At 42.7% G+C, this 21,943-nt stretch overlaps 3 protein-coding genes across 7 annotated transcripts; 1 reads left to right on the forward strand and 2 right to left on the reverse strand.

The window, feature by feature from the left end:
- Window positions 1-226: 226 nt before the first annotated feature.
- LOC6633052 (protein RER1) lies at window positions 227-1,857 on the reverse strand. Its single transcript, XM_002056724.4, is given in 2 exon segments — window positions 227-1,289; window positions 1,347-1,857. Coding segments are annotated over 2 exon segments (789 nt in total). The 5' UTR covers window positions 1,431-1,857; the 3' UTR covers window positions 227-584.
- A 142-nt stretch (window positions 1,858-1,999) lies between these two features.
- Nup358 (Nucleoporin 358kD) lies at window positions 2,000-11,545 on the reverse strand. The gene is made up of 6 exons (XM_002056725.4): window positions 11,210-11,545; window positions 7,997-10,883; window positions 4,310-7,401; window positions 3,343-4,201; window positions 2,471-3,235; window positions 2,000-2,410 (listed from the first exon to the last, which is right to left on the reverse strand). Exons 1-6 carry the CDS (start codon window positions 11,279-11,281, stop codon window positions 2,079-2,081), a joined length of 8,007 nt encoding a protein of 2,668 aa, XP_002056761.1. The 5' UTR covers window positions 11,282-11,545; the 3' UTR covers window positions 2,000-2,078.
- A 321-nt stretch (window positions 11,546-11,866) lies between these two features.
- On the forward strand, window positions 11,867-21,374 carry LOC6633054 (uncharacterized). 5 transcript variants are annotated; one of them, XM_032433905.2, is made up of 7 exons: window positions 11,870-12,798; window positions 13,029-15,362; window positions 16,085-20,078; window positions 20,583-20,662; window positions 20,719-20,847; window positions 20,916-21,099; window positions 21,161-21,374. In XM_032433905.2, exons 1-6 carry the CDS (start codon window positions 12,385-12,387, stop codon window positions 21,075-21,077), a joined length of 7,113 nt encoding a protein of 2,370 aa, XP_032289796.1. In that variant the 5' UTR covers window positions 11,870-12,384; the 3' UTR covers window positions 21,078-21,099; window positions 21,161-21,374. The 5 variants fall into 5 exon arrangements, 4 of the variants coding, with proteins under 4 accessions (XP_032289796.1, XP_032289797.1, XP_032289798.1 ...); XM_032433906.2 differs by having other exon boundaries at window positions 21,178-21,374; XM_032433907.2 differs by having other exon boundaries at window positions 21,204-21,374.
- Window positions 21,375-21,943: the final 569 nt, after the last annotated feature.

The raw sequence follows: 21,943 nt of genomic DNA on the forward strand, positions 1-21,943 counted from the left end.
TTGTATGTAAGAGGGCCACCAACTTAATAAAGCGTTTAGGTGGCAACGCCAAGCTATGACAGTCTAAGCGGCATGGTTCAATTTCATAAGCCCAATGGTTTTTAGTTTCATTTTTTTTTATTTAATTCATACGATGCACCCAGCTCAAACCTTCTTTAGGTCTTTTATATTCTAATATTTGTATAGTTAACACTAACAAAATATATAAAGAAAAATACATATCTAGCCAAGGTATGTAAATAAAAATAATTTTTAGATTCAGTAAATCTACTTTTTGGATTTTACATAGTTTAAGGTATTACAATACGGAAATTAAAATATAATTGTTAGCTAGAATATTGAACTTTTGTTGTTGGAGCGAAAAAAATTGCATGTAAATAAATATAAAATTAATAAAGAAATTAAAAACAAAAACAATGCTTTGCACAAAACGCCGCACGACAACGTAATAAATCAAAAACTAAATCAATGTTACACAAACAAACTTGCATGCTATTGGATACAATGGCCGAACCTGAATTGATTGCAAATGCTATTTTACATGAATTTGTTGGACACTGTTAGTTAGTTTTTGATATAACTTCCTAATATTCTTCAATTGCTATGATTTGCGGTGGTTTAGCAGTAGCCGTTGACGCCGCCGCAGCCGTTGAACCCGCTGCTACCATTGAAGCCGAGCTGTCGCAAGTTGTTGCTGCACCTGCTGCTACCGATGTTGTCGTTTGTGTGTCAGGCGTCTGTGCGGCTAATTGTCACTTTGAGTTACCTCCAAAGTTGGCGCCACCCGCGGCCTCGTTGACACGCTGATATCGTGGTTTATTGCGGGTAAATGGCAAGTACTTGTACTTAATCATATGCTTGATTTGCCGCTTCATTGTTATGCAGAAAAGCGTAATAAAATACATGACCAATATGGGCCAAAACACAGGCACGTTAAAAAAGTCAAAGAACGTGCAGAATAGACCGATTGCAGTACTTTTTGTCACCGACAACCAGAACTTAAACTCAGGCAGTCGGCGTATAAAAGGCCGGAATTCCTCATTACTATGCGTTGGCAAATTAGGTCCATCGTCTTCTTCATCTTGCGCATACGGATCAAACTCAGGGTCAATTTTTGGCGTCAAAAATGCAATAAACAAATTCAAGTGATAGATGCCTAGGGCATAACACACAATATACCAGCCCTGATAAATGAATATGCGCAGCACAAACAAAAGCAACACGAATCCAGCAAAAACCCAGCGCATACGTGTGTGCGGTGTGGAACGATCAAGTGACGATTGGTAGGTCTGCAAACGAAGATATAATCAAATTGCGTCCACATACTCTAAATTACTTTCACTTACCTGTGATAAACGCTGAAAGAACTTTTTAACGCCACCGGCGCTACTGGTCGCCGTCGAGGCACTGCTATTGTCTTCGTTCATCATAGTCCCTGCAGCGTTCTTTAGCTACCTCAGCAGAAACAGCTACACCGTCTTCCTCTCTTCTCACAATTGTGGACGACGTTGTATTTGTGTTTGTGATGTAAATTGGTTGGTGCTGCTTGAGACGCAATCGCGTTGTCAAGCAAAAAGTGGACAAAAACACTTTCAAAGTTTAAATTATTTCATTGCCTTGGTGAGACATCTACGCCTGGTCGACCTCCTTCCTCTTGCTTATACAAACTGCTTGTTTTAGTGTCGATTTAGCTGTCAATGTTTATCTCAGGTATCAATGCCTGCTGTTGACGATATATAAATATAGCACGGTTGTTTACAAATTAATTAATTAAATTAATAATTGTGTCGGCATCAGTCATTTATTGTTCTTTTTTCACACACTGTTCACCACGTCATTATGTCAAATATAGTGCACTCTCTCGCAGCAGTATCTGTCAAAAGTACAAGTGTTGTAAAAGGTTGAAGTGAACAGTGATGTAAAACACAAAGTGAGCAGTGTCGCAAATCACAAACATATTTCTACGCTGCCAGACCGCAAAACCATAAAAACAAGCCCATCAAATTATTTTCATTTTATTACTTTTGAATCTTATACAACAATGAATAAGTTTAAACTTAGTAGGGCTTATTATAAACTCAAGTTTCGACGAATGCATCCTTCTGGTTTGGCTCTTCACCCGAAGACGACGCTTTTGCGTCAGCAACGCACTGTTCTATAGTCTCATGGAATTTATCAGCCAGTTCTTGCTTCTTAAACCGGCAGGCAAGACGTTCTACCACACCATCAGGCGACTCGGCATAATTGAAGTTCGCCCAGATAAAACTTTTTTTTTGCCCGTTCATGTACTCCATCGTAAACGACTTACTTATCTTCATGTTGACTACCAGTTTATGAATTTGCTCACGACGCATGACCATGCGATAGGTGTTTAAAGTCGTATGCTTTAAAATCTTCAACTCGCCTACTCCTATAATGAACGAGATGACATTAACCAGACTCATTTAAGCAAACAATTGTAGAAAATTACCACGCTCCTTCCACTCTTTGGAATCCGAATTGAAGCGAAACAACGTCGCGCGTTCACCAAAAAGTTTCACCTCGTTTTCCTCGCCGGTACTGACAACAATCTCATTGGGCAAAGCAATTATGGGCTCATAATGTGGATCGTAGTTATCATCATCGTTGACGCTTTCCGTAGTGTTGTGTGCTTTTGCTGTCGATGACTTAAAGTTCTTGAAATCATCCTGATGCGTTAAGCCAAAATAGCCACCAGTGTCTGACTTTTGAAAACCAATCGGGTTACTCGTTCCCTTGGCTGCCAAGCTTGCAAAATCATCGCCAGCCTTTGCTGCCAAGTCTGAGAAACAACTGACAGTATTTTGATCAAGAGACGAAGGGGAGATACCTGGCTTCGTTCCAGAGGTCTCCTCAATATTTTCTTTGTTGTCTTTCGTCTGTTCCTTGATGTTCGCCGTTTCCGCAACTGAGATGGTTTTATCCTTTACCTGACTGTCAAACGAGGGAGCCGCACTTGATCCAGAGATGGTACCGAACGTAAAACTGGTTGAGCTATTGCTGTTTTTGAAGCTACTGTCACCGAACGGGGAAAAAATTGACTTGGGCGCCTCCTCTTGATTGCTGATTTGTGAAGTCCCCGTACTACCAAATATCGAATTTGACTGACTACTATACTTGTTTTCCCCGCCACTAAGACCTCCAAAAACGGACTGTTGCGGCTTGGCGGCGTTGTTTCCTCCAAACAGCGATGCACTCAGCCCAAAAACAGGTTTTTCTGAAAAAGCAAAGTTAAAATCAATTTTTAATAAGATAGTACGAAGTGTCGTTATACTTCATAATTCGACAGGTTTTCCTCCTTAAAGGCGCAGGACCAATGCTTACCTGTGTTGCCAAAGAGGAAGCCACCTTCCAGACCAACAGATTTTGTCTCCGTTTGCTTCGGTGACGCGGCAGAGGTGGCTGTAGAGTTGGCGGAGACAGCGCTGCTAAAACCACCGAAGCTACCAAATTTATTATTGGTGGTGTTGGCTGCCAGAGTACTTGCCTTAAGCAAGCCCCGATTGGACAATGCCGCAGCTTCCTGCGCCTGAAACTGCTCCTGTTCCTTGGGTTTAGGTAACGTCAATGCAGGCAATGTTAAGGGAAGTGGCTTAATCGCTACTTCATCTTTCGCTGGCTGTCCGTAATCAAAGTTTTCTGGCTCACAGCCACGACAGCCGCTGCAGCTCGACTGGGCTGTCAGAAACTCGCAACTGAGCGTAAGCTTGTTCGCCAGCGTCTGAATTTCATTGGAAATATCTGGTCCATTATCAGGTTTACTGGGTGTTGCATTCAACTGGTCTTGCTGTTGGTTCTCCTCCTCGCAAATGGGCTCAGCGGTACCATTAAGAGCGCACTTCACCGTATTATAAAATACCTGCGCAATGTCCGCATTTTTGAAGCGCAATGCAAACCGCTCCAATACAGACTCACCTTCGCTAAAATCGTGCACGGCAAACAACCATGTTTTTTCATCTTTCGGCTTATAGACCACGCTTGAGTTTAGCACATGATTGAGGCAAATTTTTAATACTTTTTCCCGCCGCATGACAACACGTAGATTTTTAGTCTCCTTATGACGGAGAATCTTTAGGTCACCTAAGCCGCGTTCTTTCCACTCCCCAGCCTCAGTCAGGCGATACAGCTTCGCACGCTGCACATAGAGCAGAAATTCATCCTCTTCGCCTGTCCTAACATCAATCTGTAAGGGCAAAGTTTTTATTTAATGGGGTTTATTTTTTGTTGATGTTATATAATCCCTAAAAGATAAACTATTTTTTTAATACTATTTGAATCAAACGTTACTTACCTTATCCGGCAACGGAATTACGGGTGCAAAATATGCATTATTCTCCTCCTCATCGACGTGACTTTCATCATCATTACTCACATCGGCTCCTCCACTAACTCCAGTTGGGCTTTTGGGTTGCTGATGTATCTTGGGCATTGAGAAACTAAATGTGTTGGAAACCAAATTGCTGCTGCCTGTAACCGTTGTTGGCTTAAAGTTAAAACTGGCAGAATTAAAGATGCTGCCCTCGATGGTTTTATTGGGCATAACATTGGTAATGCTGTCACTACTGGAGCCGCCGATTGATTTAGTTGTCCCAACTGGAACTGCACCAAAACCAAACGTATACGTGCTCGAGGAAGTTGGAAAGTTTATCCCGCCACTAATGTCCAGTTTGTTGTCCTTTTTAGGTACGTTGTCATCCATCGGTGCCTGACAGGCTAGACAGTACAGTTGCGCGACATCGTTTAGGGTATAACAGTCTTTACAGTTCCAGCTACCTATCTTTGGTTTGAAGGCATCTCCAAAGCCAACAGCTTTGGGTTTGTCTGACTGTGAGGCAGACAGCTTAGTAGTAACTGCATCGCCAAAGTTCTCAACGGAGGATACATTAGTTTTAGCAGCAAGTGGATCGGCTGCAGTTGGTAACTTATCTAACGCCGTTTTGTTATCAACACTTAAACTTTTCGTTGCTGTGGACTGTCCAAAACCAAAAGTAAATTTGCCAGCACTGCTGCTAAGATTTAGTGCCCCACTCTGGTCGAGCGTTGATGACTTTGGTGGAACTGTGTCATCTTTGGGAGTTTCGCAAGCCACACAATAAAGCTGTGCAGCATCGTTGCTGGTATAACAGCCTTTGCAGTTCCAGCTTCCGGCTTTTGGCTTAAAAGCATCTCCAAATCCGAAAGTTTTGTTTTCGGTATCCTTATTGTCGTTTTTGTCAATCTGTTTCTTTTGCGGTTCAGGATTAGGTTTCTCTTGGGACATGACCGCCTGTGCCTTGAGTACCGAATCATAAAACTCTTTACATATTTCGGCGGTCTTAAATCGCACACATAGTAACTCGGTGGTCATCTCCTGCTCGGCATAATCTGGAGCTGCCCAGGTTAGCGCATTCTGTGTATTATTTAAATAGCTGAACTTAGCGTCTGGTTGAAGACGCTGATTGCAGCACACTTTGAGCACCTGTTCCCGGCGCATGAGCAGTCGTACTAGACTGGGATCCGTTTTCTTCTGAAGTAGCTTAATATTGCCCAGGCCACGCTCCTTCCATTCGTTTGTTTTTTTGTCGAAGCGCAACAATTTGGCGCGATGCTCGAAAAGTACCAGTTCATCCTCCTCGCCAGTTACGACTTCGACCAGCTCTGGCAACGGAATCACAGGTGCAAATTGCGCTGTAGGCACATATTCCTCCTCAGGTTCTACGTCCGAAGCAGCCGATTGATTTTGGGTCTGTAGCTGAGGTCCCGCATGTTGCTCACTTTGCACTGCAGGTTTATTGAAAAGGTTGCTGCCAAAGTTAAAAGCAGTTGTGAAGGCTGTGTTGCTACTACTTGTGTCTGTTGCAGCTGATACACTACCAAAAGAGAGATTAACCGAAGGCTTAGTGCCCTTTGAGGTAGTGCCAAAGTTAAAATTGGCGAAGGGCGAGGATGTCGCAGCGTTTGTTGTTGTAGCGGGTAAATTACCAAAAAGTGTCTTGGGAACTACAGCGTCAACTTTAGGTTCAACTTCACCCACCTTAACTGGCTCTATTTGTTTGGGTAACGCACTCGCAGCAGGCGTGCTGGTCACAAAGCTGTTGATGGCGCTACTCTTAGCAAGACCAAATACAGGCGGCTTTGTTTCATTTGTTTTTGCTTCTCTTACCGCTTGTTCAAAAGCCAACTTAAAATCTTTGGCTGTCTCGGCCAACTTAAAGCGGACAAGAAACTTTTCCAGTTTTAACTTCTCATCCGCAAAATCATTGGCTGCCCATAGAAAAGACTTTTCCTCTTTATCCTGCTCTGGCGTGGTAAGGGTCATACCCGATGTGATTTTGTGATTTGCACAAATCTTATGGGTCTGCTCACGTCGCATTAAAATTCGGGTGCAGCCGCTGGTTTGATTCGTCAATATTTTAATGATACCGATTCCGCGCTCCTTCCACTCTTTATCAACATGCCTAAAAAGCTTGGCTCGATGACTGAAATTGACTTTCTCATCCTCCTCCCCGGTACGCACTTCTACTTCAGCTGGTAGCGGTATGATGCCTTGAAAATCTGGCCGTGGATCATAGTCAAGCTCAGCAGACGCATCACCACCAAAACCATTGTTGGGCTCACTCACGACGCTATCGTTGTTGGCTGCATCTGCAGCCAATTCTTTTTGCTTCTCGGCTGCTGCTTGCGCAACCTGCGTCTTGAATGAAAATGTGGATGTGGGCAGTCCGCTGAAGATGTTGCCTGCATTGTTATTGCCTAGACTGAAATTAAAATCACTTCCTCCAACGGCGGCTGGCTCTGTGGACTGTACCAAACTGGGTTTTATATGCTGAGGCGGTATGGTGACACTGAGAGTCGGTTGGGCACTAGCGACTGCTGTTTTGGGAAGAGGATCTGAGCTGGTGATAACCACATTGGCTGGAGGCTCCTTTTCCACTGGCTGATTATTGAGGGCACGATTAAAAATAGCTGAAGAAGCGGCAGCGGCCGAAGTAGCTACGGCTGGAGCAGCCGCAGCAGGAGATGCGTCGACAGGTGCAGTTACTGCAGCAGTTCCTGTAGCAGAAGCCAGTGTAATCGATGTGGTAGTGGCTATTGTGGGCTTGTGCTGCACCAGAGGTGCCTGCACAGGCGGCTGTAGTTGTTGAGCCGGTTGCGGTACCTGTTGTGGAACTGGAACGGTCGATGGCAGAAATTGTGCTGTGTTGAAGAAGTTTGCACTAGAAGCCATATTAACGTTATGTGGAACTGGAGGGTGGTTAAACGGCTGCGCCTGTGAAACTTGCGGTAGTACTAAGCTGGGTGGCGGCGCAGAAATTCCATAATTCAAACTTTCTATAAATGGAGCTCCTGTTGGATTCGGATACATGTTGGGCGGCACACCAAAGCTCGGTGGTGGACGTGGTCCTGTTAAAAAAAATTTTTTATTATTTTTTATATTGTTATTTAGTAAATAAAAAACCCGTTAGCTCTTATATGATTATATGTTAAATTTAATTCTGGCCGCAATGTCTTGAACTGCAACTATGTTGAAGGATGTTTAAAGTCCATCCTTCGAATCAACGATTTTCTCTAATCTTGTAATGTGAATCTTGATGAAGAAAAGTAAACTTTCGTTCATTATATGTTTGACCCGGATTTTCTTTCCAAGAACAGTGCATGTCACAAAAAGCGTATTAAATGAATTTTTAACAAAGTTATCTGAAAGTGAGTTTGAAGCCGATGGTAAACAAACATATTTAACAGTTTTCAAAATCAACGAAACACGTATTCATTTAGTTTTTATGTAGTGCTTTGAGAATAACTTTAAAAAAAAAACTCAACTCAATGAGTTTGAGGCCGATCGGATGGAAAGCAAAAAAGTTTCGTAAAATTTAATTTGTTTGATGTCTACTGGAATTTTTAATATATTATCAATAGATAAAAACTATTTTATATGTATGGTTTCATTTTCGGGCTTCCCTAATTCAAAAAGCATTTCGTAATGTATGGGCTAACTTACCATAGAGATTGGATGGCATGTTACTGGCCGTTGGCGGAGTTCTCATAAACTGGGCTTGGCTAGCGAAGTAATTGTACATTTGATTCTGATTAAACATAGGGCTTCCATATGCTGCATTAGGCTGTGTAGCACTTCCAGTTGACGGATATAAACGTTCTTGGGCATTATGAGTTGGCGGCGCGGAATTTAAGTAATTTGTCTGTATTGCATCATCCATGTTTAAAAACTCATCAAGACCAAGGGCAGCCGCTGCAGCAGCGGCGTCTACTTCACGGGATTGGATTTCGTGACTGCAGCCACCATTAGTCTTCAATTTCTTAAGTAACTCTTCAATCATATCAAATTTTTCAGATATCGCTTTAATGTCCTGGCGAATAGCCTCAAAGTTGCTGCCTACATTATCCTTGAGAACGCACAATTGTTTGCTAACTACTTGTGTCTGCTGTTTTATTGTTTGCTCCAGGTGTAAGGTAGCTGGCGATTGCGACTCCAGCTGGCGCCTTGAGCGATTAAGCGACTGTGCAGCACCAGTATAATAATCATCCTCAGCATCCTCGTAGGTACTGGAATTGTTATGAAGTTCTGGTGAACCATAGCGCTCGTCAGCTAAAGAATTCTTTAGTTCGCGCTGCACCACAGAGCTGAGTGGATGCTCATGATTATTTCCAAGTAAAGCCTTAGTTTCCCTCAGGCACTCTATTCGTCGTTCCTGAAAGTTTTGACGCGCTACTCGAGACGTGTGGCTTGAATCTGCCAGCTGACGATAGGACTCCGCCTGCAGATAAGTGGCCATTGGCAACTTAAGGCCATGTATATCTTTTACGAACTCTTGGTGATTTCCTAGCTTTATTGACCGCTTACTTAAATATGCGAGAGCTTCTTCAGCCAACTGTTTTACCTGTATCCAGACACTGCTTGCATTGACATTCATATATTTAAAGTACCTATAAAATGGTTCTAGCTTATGCTCCTGATGACGTATCATCATGCTAATACCCAGTTTGTAAAATGCCTCGATCCGCGCTTCCAAATTAGCACAATCCTCTCGGCTGGCTAGCAGCTTACCAAGTTGGAGTAGCATTATTATCTCAATATGCGGCTCATTCTGGCAGCGCACTACCTCAAGTCCGAACTGGAGGTGGTCTCGGTGCTCAATGCGATGGTTTTCACCGATGTCTATATTGTCATGTATGCGCTGCATAACAGTCCACCATCTGTTCTGCTCCGGTGTTATCAACTCATTGTGTCCCATTATGTTTGCAAAAGGCAGCATATAGGGCCGTGCGGCCGCGTTGCGATTACCCACATGGTAGCTATTGTAACTCTCGCGTTGCACATTCATCTTACGCTGTGCCTGTAGTACAACAGCATACAGAAAAATATCTACATCCACCTGACTTAGAGTGTCAACACTGCAATTGCTCAAAGGCTGCTTACAATCGCGACGCAAGGCTTTATAGAAGTGCACGCGCGGCGCCTCTGCCAAATTGTCAGTGCTAAGCGCTAGGTAAACATGGTGGTCTAGAGTTGATGGAGCTAGCTGAAGCGCCAGCTGCTCATGCTCTTCAACCTGGGCAAGCGATGGCCATTCGTATAGCGGCTGTTGGAGGCGCTGATCACGTACCAAATACGACGACTGCTCCTTCAATTTGTTTTCGGGGTGCGTGTATAACTGTTGATAAAGCTGTGATCGCCACTGGCTGTCTACACAGTGTTGGCGTGCTGCCGCCAGTAATTCATCGCTATTCGACCAAAGGCCTTGCAATTGGGTTTCCCGCAAATCATTTTGTCCGGCATCATCTATAGTTATTTGCACACAGCCGCGTAGGGTTCGTCCTAGCTGGGCACACCGAAAGGCGGCTTGATGCCGCCAAAGGTTAAGCAGCTTCTGCTGCACGCTGTTGCAATGGCGTTGCCAATAAGATGATTTCGCCTCATGCAAATTCTGTTGATAGCCAAGTAACATTAGCGGCAGAGCTGCACGCACCGTACTGGACCATTTGTTTTTGTTGCCGAGAATTTCACGCTTAAAGAGCATCGTTACTGCGTGTAGGAACAATTGTCCAGCGTAGTGTTCTAGACAACATTGATGCAGTTCACGGCCCCCATGATTCGAAAGCTGATCGGCAAGTAGACTAAACTTGTATAGATACTGATCCAATTTAAAGAGCTGGGCAATGCTTTCCCCCAAACTATTGCTGGCATCGGATTGCAGGTTAAGTTGGAGGAGCCGCTCGAAAGTGATAAGCAACAACTGCCAGTACGGCCAATCCTTTGATGTCTCTTTGTACTCGCATTTCTGAAGCACCGTCGCAATCACATCGTACCACTCAGCCGACTGGGAGTGAGCAGGAAATTCGAGCTCTGTTTTGTAAGCATAATTAAAGGCTTCGTCTATCCGTTTATTTTCCAAGTAAGTTTGTAGCAGCCGTAACTGCAATAGCGTATTATGTGGACGGGTCAACAGCTCTTTTTTTATAACCAGTTCCATTGAATTATCCAACTCTGTCCGACCTACTGTACCCGCCGAGGAGCGCATGCGGAGCGCAAGCAGCAACTCGCTTTCTTGAAGATCTTCAACCGTGCTAGCCAACTCCAACCAATAGCTAACCCTGTCTGGGGTGCAAAGAGTCTTTTGCTCATAAAGCATTCTGCAACACTCATTTATAATGTCTGGCTGCTTGGGATTTAACTGAATAGAGCGTTCGTAGTGCTCAAACGCCTTTTGGTAATCCGGATTTTTCAACTGTTTATAACAGCGGGCAATTAGCTTATGAGCGCCAGCATCATCGTTTACCTTCAAAAAAGCATTTAAATGCTCAATGGCCTTGGCGTATTCTTGGATCTTGCTGTACAAGCGGCCCACCGCCCAGCCCTTCATGTCGCGCTGTTTGTAAATGAAGAACACATAAAACATAACCTCAATTAGTATTGCGATATGCATTGTATACATGTATGTCATTAGATGAAACATTAAATACATTCCAATTATTACATTATTTATTTATTATATTATAAAGAGAAAAACGTAATTTATATGCATATATGTATGTAGGTATATCCAATAGCGGCATCTTGCATGCTAAGAGACGCCGATACATATACGTACACAAATGCGTATGTATGTATGCATATGAATGGCGGGCATCCATTATTTCGCAAGCGTTGCTAAAAATTTGCAGTGCAGTCGCAATACTGTTGTATGTAACTAACCTCTGGGCCAGGCGGAACTTTAGAAAACATTTTGTGGACATGCTCATCCACCTCTTTCCGAGTTGTAAACATAGTTTATTTTCTTAATGTTTTATAACTTATATTTTTCACGTTTTCTTGCGCAAAAATGTGCCTCGTTCTTACTCTTCATGCACTTTTCGACAGTGAAAACAAATCTTTAATTTTTAGAAAGAAAACAATTAGCTTTCAATTAATTTGTTTTTTTTTTTTTACACTGACTAATAAATCTTGCTTCTTATCAAGTTAAATTTGTTATATTGTAAAGAGATGTATAGCAAAGAATCACTTTTTAGCGCGCACACTGCGCCGAAATCAGCGAATATGCTTATACGGTCTATCGGTCTATCGATAAGAACCATAATAAATCTATCGAAGTACATGGAAAATGATTGGCCACATTATTTTTAATTAAAATTCTCCATAACAGGTATTCTTGAAATTTCGTTCACTATAGTTTGCGGTTCGGTGCGTTAAGTTGTACATATAATTTTTTTGATAGATATAAAGTTACATTTGAGTGTGACCATCGCCAAAGCCAATAATGCCAGACTTATTAAGAGAGCGCCATTAGCAACTATCGATGAATTGTTTTATTACGATAGTAATACTAGGTAATATATCGATTATTTTTGACTTGTCTCGCTAAGTGTGTGTGTGTGTATATTTATGTGAATGTGAACATTGTACATGAAAATTTGTTTGAAAGTGCTTTAATACAAAAACCCATTAATATTGCTTATATTAACTAATGTTGCTACATATCTTCCATGGAAAAAAGATAAGGCAAATATGCAAGTGCTCTTGACGCCCGAAGACAACCAGATTAAATAACAGTTTTGCGAGCACTGTGAATTTGTGCAGTTTTTAAGAGCAGCGGCGTCAACAGTTTTAGACGCCGTCGAATTGCCGATATCAATTGCTTATTTACAATAAATCGATAGGTTTGCGTAAGCGCAGCCAACTTAACAGAAAAATGTAGCTGCGAAGAAGTAGAAAAATCGTATATGAAGGAGTAAAAGTTGAAAATAAACATAAATACATAAAAAGCCTCGCAAAGAAAGTTTTTCCCAAGTTTATATCATAAAGACGAGGTTTGCGAACTTACTGGACGTCTATATAGACTGACATACACACACATTCAAAGTTGCATCAGCATGCCTAATTCCGGCGACTGCAGTGATGCAGAGATGAATCAGCCGTCTTGCAGCAGGAGGACTGTACAGAGTAATGATCGTGAGAAGAGGAATCGTCGAATAATCATGCGAATTGAATTTAACGATTCGGACGACACGGACGCGGATGATTCGCGTTCGGTATCAAGTAATGACAATGCTGCCCCTGCCCTTGCCACTACTTCGTTGAGTGTGGGTATTGACCTTGGTACGCGGGTGCCAGGCTCGTCGGGTTTACAAACCTGTCAGAGTCACCGATCTAATCGAAAACAACTTCCCCATGCCGTTAGCAACGCTAACACAAATGGAGCGGCAAATATGTCGGTTCTCCAGCTTAAAAGACGCGGTGATGCAAGCCAACTTTATTCAGCCAATGATCCTGACAGCGGTAGTGAGGTAAAAGTTTGATTTACTCATATTTATTGACGTATCCTTTCTTGCCTTTCTATTACGTATTGTTTTTTTTTTAAACTATAATGAATATTTGAAAGTGATTTGAGTTACAAATAAAGGGCAAGAAGGATAAGGATTTACCCTATAGTTTTTACTTAAAACTATAGGTATTATCTAAAAAGCTAGAATTGTTTCTTAACAAATTATTAAATTTTATCTTTTATTTTCCTCAGATCGATGAACAAATTAGAAGAAAGCGGGTGCGTGGAAAGAAACGAAAAAAATTAATCATTTCCGAGGATGAGAATGAGAATGAAACGGCTGCGGCCAATAACATTATCAGAACTGATGTTCAAGCGGATCTGGATGGCGGTTTTAGCTCTGATGGAAGTAATAGCAGCAACGAACTTCTGGATAAATGCCCAATTTGCCTGTTGACGTTCCGCCAACAGGAGATCGGCAGACCTATTACGTGCGAGCACATGTTTTGTGCAGCCTGTATTGAGGCATGGGCTAAAAATGTTCAAACTTGTCCCATTGATCGACTCGCGTTCGACAGAATCATAGTACTTGATAGTTGTCAGCGACGCAACATTGTTCGCGATGTTCGAGTAGACCTGACCAAGTCAAAAAAAGAACTAGTGTTAGACGACGAGGAGTACGCGACTGGTATTGTGGCCATTGATGATGATGATATTACCAATTGTGAAATATGCAATCGGCCGGACCGCGAAGAAATAATGCTGCTATGCGATAGCTGTAACCAAGGTTACCACATGGACTGCTTAGATCCGCCTCTGTATGAAATACCTGCAGGTTCCTGGTACTGTGACAACTGCATTGACTCAAGCGAAGAGGCTGAAGACGAAGATTTAGAACTTGCTGAGGACTTACACACTCTGTACGAAGATATTCGTGGAATGGGATTGCCAGAAACGCGTTTACGTGTACGTCAAATCCAACAGCCTCGTATTTTACGCACTCGTCAAAACGAACGAATACGGGCCGCAGTCTTGCGCCACACCCAGACGAGATCCTTGAGCCAGGCTGTAGCGGAAGGGCAGCTGGAAACCACAACAATGACACAAGCAACAAATCGACGCAATGAGAATGGCGCAACAACGCGAACCACACGCACCACAACAACAAGACGAAACGCCACATCGCGACGACGACGTAACCGGCGTACGCATCATCGCACATACGTAGTAGAGTATGATATTAATAATTTTGATGAAAAGTTCGCAGTAAGAACTAGCAAGAAGGTCATACGGCGTAGAAGAAGACGGAGAGTAACCCGAAAAATCAGATCCAAATGCGCTCGAAGCTTAGATGACAGCGCCCGAATGTCGGCCAGCAAACGATTAGCGGAACAACTTGGCGTCAAAATGGACGCAGTGCGTGGGTCGCATATAAGTGGTGGCAGCGCTTCTAGTTTCTCATTATTTGGCAATCCTAACAATTTGGAGTATTTTTCGGATAGCGATGAAATACGCGACGATGTTGGAGGAGATATTAATATTGGGAACTCAGCTTCAACTGCAGTTCAAACGTCAGTTCGCACTTCTTGCATTGGAGCGCCGCGCAATCGCAAAGCGCTTCTCCTCGGCAAAGCGAGAATAGGTACCTCAACACGCAATTTGGCTGCTGCTACGGCCAGTGATATATTATCCAGTATAATGGAACTGCAAGATCGTTGGCATAAGGCATCGCGAAATCTGAGCGAAGTCCATATTAATGCCGATGGCAGCCTGAATTTACCTGAGCGAGCGATAGCAACGGCTATGAACAAACCATCGAAAATAACTGATTTAAAGAAGCCTTCAGAACATATCACTAAAATGCCCCTTTATCAACGTGGCGGTGCTGGACCCAACCTAGGTCAAGGTGGTACTGGAAACTATAACAATCGCTATAGCGGTAACAACTCTCGTGGCGGTGGTGGCGGCAGCGGAGGAGGCAGTGCAGCTGCTGCTAATCAGTACCAACAACATTCAACTGGCGATAGTATGGCGAATAGCAGTGATAATTTGTCGGCAGAATCTAGTTTTGGCAATCAAACTTTTAATAGCAACAACAATCCTAACAGCAACAACAATACTGTGCCCAATACAAACTTTACGCCATTCAACATACGTTATAATTCACCTAATCAACAGCAGCGCAACCAAAATATGCAGCAATCGCGCCAATCGTCATACGCGTCCAGCGGCATTCGTATGCCCTTAACGCCATCTGTCTCCCCATCCACCAGTTTTGCACACATAACTCCTCAGCAGCAACAGCGACCACTTTTCAGCGGCCTGCCCGCACCCGTTCTCGGCTCACGCATATCAATGCCACCGGTTTTGACTGTACCACCACCACCGGCACCGCCGCCTAGCTTGTCGTGGAACAGCTCGTTGTTCAAACTTAGCACAGATTATGGGAAGCAAATTGATACTAAAAAAGATGGTGACGACGATGATGAAAATTGTCCGAATTTCTCCATTTACTCACAGGAATCACAGGCGGTAGCTACAGAACTCTTCGCGCAACCGCAAAAACCAGCAAAGAACTCAGACGAGGTAAGATTTCTTTACTTGTAAGACTTGTATGAAATCAACGTTTGACAAATGGCACATATCTATAAATGTCGGACGAATGCAACTTTCTTTAGGGTTGGCAATATTCAAATATTTGTACATTTTTTTGCATACTTTATATGTCATTTGAACCAACACAAAAGATCAATAATGTTTCATGAGAGCTCCCGACATATCTGCTCCCATATCAGGACTGCCTTAGCCAACGACAGCCAGATGATGTCTTTATTGATACCTTAAACTCGTCATTTGGTGTCTAAATTGTCCGAAAATTATAAAATTGGGCGTGGATCACTGAAATATATACACGTATACAATAAATCAAAATTAGTATAATTGGCGAGTGTGTACCAAATTAGATGTCTGTAGTTCTGATTATCTTTCTCATCGTCAGGTAGAATATAGCTATGCAGACTTGATGCTGACCTAGAATATACATATACCCTTGAAGGTTATAAGAATGTCTCCTACCGACTGCTAAGTTCATTCGCACTAATATTTTTATACTGTTACTCTCATTTTTAATGGTTACAGAGTATAATTATATAAATAACTGATAAAAATAGGTTTCTTTTAACAGTTATTAAGGCTAAGTTACAGTCTGTATGTATGTAGCTCCCATTCACACCTCGAAATTCCTTGGCATACTAACCGTGATATGTTATTTTCTTTCTTTCAATTTTGAAATTATTTTACTTACTCAGGATGACGACGAAATGAATGAAGATTTAGTACAATTAGATGATGATGATGATATACCATTGCCGCCAGAGCCTCAAACCGATACGGTCGTCAATGTTAAGGATGATCGCAATGCCGGTAGCGATCTTTATGAACCGGAAAACCCGACAGAAGAGCAAGATGAGGACGATAAAGAGATTGTTAGAAAGCCTATGCAATGCGGTGATAGCAACGTGGAAGAATGCAATGACAAAGTGGAAAGTAGCAAATTGAATTGTGATCGAAGCGCATCGGCTACACCAGCTAGCAAAGAACCTGAAGAGGATGATGAAACGAAAGCGCGGAGTACTCCTAGCCCCATAATCAAGGATGGCCGTTCTGTAGACAGAGGTAAAGGTGTTTTGGAACTGTACGATGACAGTGATTGGGAAGAGTTAGAGATTGATAAACCGAAAGAATATGAGAAGGCGCTCATTGAGAAAACTGTCGAGGATAATCCCGCTGTTGGTAATAACGAAACCACGGAAGGCGATGTATCAGCGAAGACTGTAAGCAGCGAATCTGACCAAGATCGATCCTATACGCCATGTTTGGATGAGAAAAATATGGAGGAGGATGCGACGGTCGGACACCAAAACGATAAATCAGATCCTTCATGTGAAGCCAAAAAAAGCGATTTCAAAAAGTGTAAAGATGCCGATGACAGTGAGGAGCGCGTGGCTGGTATGAGTACCGAACTTATATCCGAGGACGAAGAATTGACAAATGAAAATGAATCAAAGCGACGCAGTCGCAGTAGTAGTCGCCATCGTAATGAAGGGGAGACCAAAGTTGGTAAATCTAAGCACAGTTCTAAACGTAGAAAGGAAGCTTCTGAGACGTTTAAAAAAGTGGGCAAACGGCGAAAAGACCGCAATTACCGAGGCGATAAACAGCAGCAACAGGACCGAAGTCGTTCCCATCGTTCTCACTCGAAGACTCCACGTTCTGTCACACGCAGCTGCAGTAATCGAAGTCCCGATCGCAGCCGCAGTCGTAGTCTAACTAGATCCCCACGCGGTCGTAGACGTAATAGTCGCTCCAAGTCCTATTCCCGATCAAGATCGAACTCACATAGTCCACATGGCGGACGTCAACGAGCTACTTTCAGGGGTCGCGAATGTGTTCGAGGATTTGGTCGGGGACGTGGTGGATTGCGGTTTAATTTTCGAAACCAGCAATTCCAGCATAGACACTACCAGCAGCAGCATAATCAACATCAATACCCTCACCAGTACCACCAACATCATCAGCAGTATCAGTCTCAAAGTCAATACCATATGCAGCCACATTTTCAGCGACAAAAAAGACGCGAACTGCCACGCTACGATGTCCGCAACGTCGTTAGCACGTCGCGTCATCACCAAAAGGATCGTTATGGCCGAGACGCAACTCGATCTGCTAGGAGTCGATCTGTTAGTTATGAACGGCGACAGCGTTCGCGTAGCTATTCACGTAGCTCCAGGCGTACCCCTACACGTTCAACGTCCCCGAAACGCTTTCGCAGTTTTAGCATTTCGCCAACTCCGCCACCAGGTGTTACCAGGCATGAGCATGAACAAGGAATACGTCGCAGATCAGTGTCATCGGGTGGTAGACGATTCGAGCATTCACCGTCGAATTCACAACCACTTCAACCAGCACATCGTAACAGCCCGCTGCAGCGAAGTAACAGCACAATATCTGTAAGATCACGATCAAATTCGCCAGCGCGAATGAATGGCAGCCGCAACATGCAGGGAGCAAAGAATTCGCCTGGCTATTCACCACGGTATACACCACGGCTAAGTCGTAGTGCTTCAAAAAGTCCACGAAAAAAGAAGAAAAAGAAGAGTGATAAGAAGAAGAAAGGCAAGAAGCGTCCTTCAAGTAACAGTCCAGTGTCTCGGCAGCGACGTATTTCGCGGCAACGTGACCCTTTTGATGATGCTGATGATTTCCTCGCACCTCAGTTGGGTAAAAAGTCCAAAAAATCATCAGCGGGCATAGGAGCGATGCATTGGTCACCGTCCCCCACACCCAGTCTTTCTGCGGAACATTCACATTCGCATTTTATCCACGAGAGTGCAACTGGAACTGGTGGCGAAAAGCCTGCGTCGTGGACGCCGCCCCTGACATCTCCTCAAGCGCCCGTTACGCACTACACTGAAAATCCTCATCGCAGCTTGACGCCAATAATAGGGAAAAAAGTAAAACCCAAGCGAGACAAAAGCAAGAAGAAGAAAAAGCCATTAGACAAGCAGCGCAAGGACAAAAAGCGAAAACGCCACACTATGACGCCTGAACCGTTGCCCTCAAAGGAGGTTTTTGCATCAGGCAACAATATTCTTGTCAGCGTCAGTTTCAACAAGGAGGTAAACAATGCACTAGTAGGGTCGGGACAACAGCAGACTGTAGTAACATTGCCACCGACTAGGGATGAGTTCCTTGGAGGGCGGCGCACCTCCACAGACCGGCTAACTAACAGTAGCGGGGTAGCAATTAAGAAAGCTAAACGCAAGCGAAAAAAGCTAGAAGCAAAGCCTGTAGCGATTATTGATCTGGAACGCTCACCATTTCAAGTGCATCAAGAGCCGGCTGATGTTATTGTGCTGACCGATAGCGAAGATGCAAATGATAATCAGCTCTTGATGAGACGCGAAAGGCGACGTAACAGTGTCGCATCCGCTACGGATCATGTGATGATGAGAGAGAATGGACAGCGCGAAAAAACGCCACCGACCAATTGTTTGGAAACGATTTTGGAGGCTTCATATGAAAATCTAACACAAACTACCGGTCCTAAAACGCCACCGGAGCCACATCTTGTGAAGTTCAATTTACCCGCCAAAAAACAACACAAAGTGCGTAATAATCCGCTGCACGATGATGCAGACGATATACACTCTGCAGACGATCTAGAAACAGTGTGTTCTCTGCGGGGTGCTATTGACGGAGAGCCGCAGCAGCCACATGCTAATGACGGGCTCATTTCAGCGCAAAAGATAGGACCAAACACACCACCGGAATCGGGACCTTGTTCCCCGGATGCTTATGATCCTTTTGAGCCGACAAAATCACCCTCTTTATCACCGCGTTCTCCAACACCAACTCCTGCCCAGAATCTAGAACCAATGACTTTACAGACTTCCACTGGCGTTAGCAGTAGTGCTTGCGGTGGTGTGGAAAAAATTGATGCACTTACGTGCACCCAAAAACACAACAGCCACAGCGACGATCTGGTCGACGTTAAGACAGGTACTCCGACTTTGTCAAGCACTAGCAACACAACGACCCAAGTAAATACGAGTGTGAGCATTAATCCAGTAGAGCTGGTCATGGCACTCATGAGTAAGCCTAGTAACACCATTCAACAAGACCTGGCCAATAAATCCTGCGAAGTCTCGTCGGCATCGTATCTCAACAGCACTACAATGAGCACAGCGTTGGCGGTGCCAGGTGCTGAGGATAATCTTGCTGATAAAACAATAACGGTTTTGTCGAACGTCCTACTAACAAGTAGTAGTGTTGTGTCCGCGCCACAACACATACCTGTTATATCTAGTCCGCCGACTACGCTGGTAAGAAAGTTAGGCACCATGCCCAAGACTGGCGGCAGTGTGGCCAGCAGCAGCAGTGGTATAGTTAATCTGCCCTCGGGTAGTGGAGCAATGCGTAACGGCAACACCGGTGTTAGTAGTATGGCCACTGTGCTGGACGACTCTTTCAATATGGAAATTGAAAGCCCATATTCTCCTGGTTCGGCAGACTACGAGGATTTGTTTGAGCCCCCGCCAGATGGCGGTAACGCAATTGGTTCAATTAGACGTTCAAAAAGCAGCGGGGTGCCTGCTGCTGGTAAAGCAGAGATGTTTGACAATCTCTTTGGAAGCAGTTCCCCTGCGGGTCAACAAAGGATGTCATCGCGGTACAATGCCTCAACTGGAAGGAAACAGCAACGTGCAAATAACAAAAACGAACGCAAAACGAAAGTCAAAGGTGGGTTTAATACTTGTATTTGCAGTAACTTTAACCTTACTATATTGGCTGTTGGGGCCGCAAAGGCAATATTAATAATTATTTGAAATCATTGTATCTTTCCTGAAAATGATCCTTGTTTACTCAGGATTTTTGACAAGAGAATTAAGGCATCATGTCCGTTATGTTTAATATCTCATTTCGCTAATTTCTTGATTTTCCAAAATTGTACGTACGTTTACTATATGTATTACTCTATATATCATCTACCAACATTGTGTATTTAGCACTTGTATTATAAGTATAAATCAGATTAGAAAGTAGGTTGTGCTTTGATCATATAGGGCATGTTTTGGGTATGTTCCTTAAATAAGAAAATTACCAAACTCAGGGTAACGTCATCCAGATCATTATATCCTATATATTTAAAGAAAGCATTAAACATTTTGCGGTCTGTTGCCATTTTCAAACAAATTTAACTAACAATTAATGATGTTTTCATAACCTAAACTTTTGTGGTTTCAGGTAGCAAATTGGTCGACGAGCACGCGAAGCTCTATGATGATGTGCCCAATTCAGCAGTGGATTTACAAGTCAAGGATAGGGTAAGTAAATAACAAAAGCAATATGTTTTCGAAACTTTTCCAAAAATCGGTTGCAGTTTATACGTAAGCTAAACCGCCAGGAACGAGTTGTCGAGGAAGTGAAGCTGGTACTGAAACCACATTTCAATAAAAAAGTGATAACGAAGGACGATTACAAGGATATTATGCGACGCGCTGTACCCAAAGTATGTGACTGTTGCACACAAAGACTACATGTTATAATATATATATATATATATATCCAAACTTATAGATTTGTCACAGTCGCTCTGGTGAAATTAATCCCCACAAAATAAAAAATTTAATTGATGCCTATGTAAGGAAATTCCGCGCTAAACACAAGAAGTTAGGTCTGCTAAATACGGGACAAGTAAGCAGTGCCGTCAAATGTGCCGCATATTTAAAGAAGCTATAAGCGAACGTAGGGATAGTGGGCGGTGAGTATCTGAACGTGTTATGAGATATATTCAAAAATGTTTTGAATCTCAAAATGGACAGCAAAATGGTCTTTATAGCGTTTTCTTAACAAAATTATGTTTAGCGGCCGAAAGCATTCCTACGCCTCCATAAATCACAATCGACGCCCGTAAGCGCAAATACAAATATTGTCATTGCTATTGAAATTTAGTTGTTAAGTCAATTTTAGGTTACGCTACAAATGATTTTAGAGAATAAGCTAATACAGAAGTGAATATATATATTAAGCAGCAAACTCGTCTGTTAATTTTCGTTTTTTGATTTTATTGAAAGCACCACAAACTCAAAAAGTTAAATAAAACAAATTTTTTGTTTTTTACTTTTACTTTTTTTTTTATTCATATGACTTTGTGAGTAATACTGCTTTGCTTTAACAAACTGTAAGTAAATTGATGAAAACAGACATGCAAAACAGAAACTTTTATTGGACCTCATGAGTTAATCGATTCAGTTTATATAAATTATTAATTCAATTATATTGACCCAATAAATTTGTTGAAAATTCGGAATCATTTACTTAGGCTCCTAATTACCCTCTGAATTATATTAGAGTTAGATTTTAAATGCATATTTGTCAAAAGGCAGATAGGGGAGTATTTTATTTGCAACATGAGTATTTATGTATATTGTTGAAGAAACAAATGTAATTATGTATCAAGCGTAAATAACTGTATATTGTAATGCGTAATTTGAGTTAATTTTTAATTAAATAATTTGTCAATCATCATTTTTAAATAAAGAGTGCATACCTACAAAGTAACGTAAAATCAATAGCAATTATATTGTGTACATATTCTGATAATT

This window comes from Drosophila virilis, chromosome 2 (assembly GCF_030788295.1).
Source record: "Drosophila virilis strain 15010-1051.87 chromosome 2, Dvir_AGI_RSII-ME, whole genome shotgun sequence".
Lineage (NCBI taxonomy): Eukaryota > Metazoa > Arthropoda > Insecta > Diptera > Drosophilidae > Drosophila > Drosophila virilis.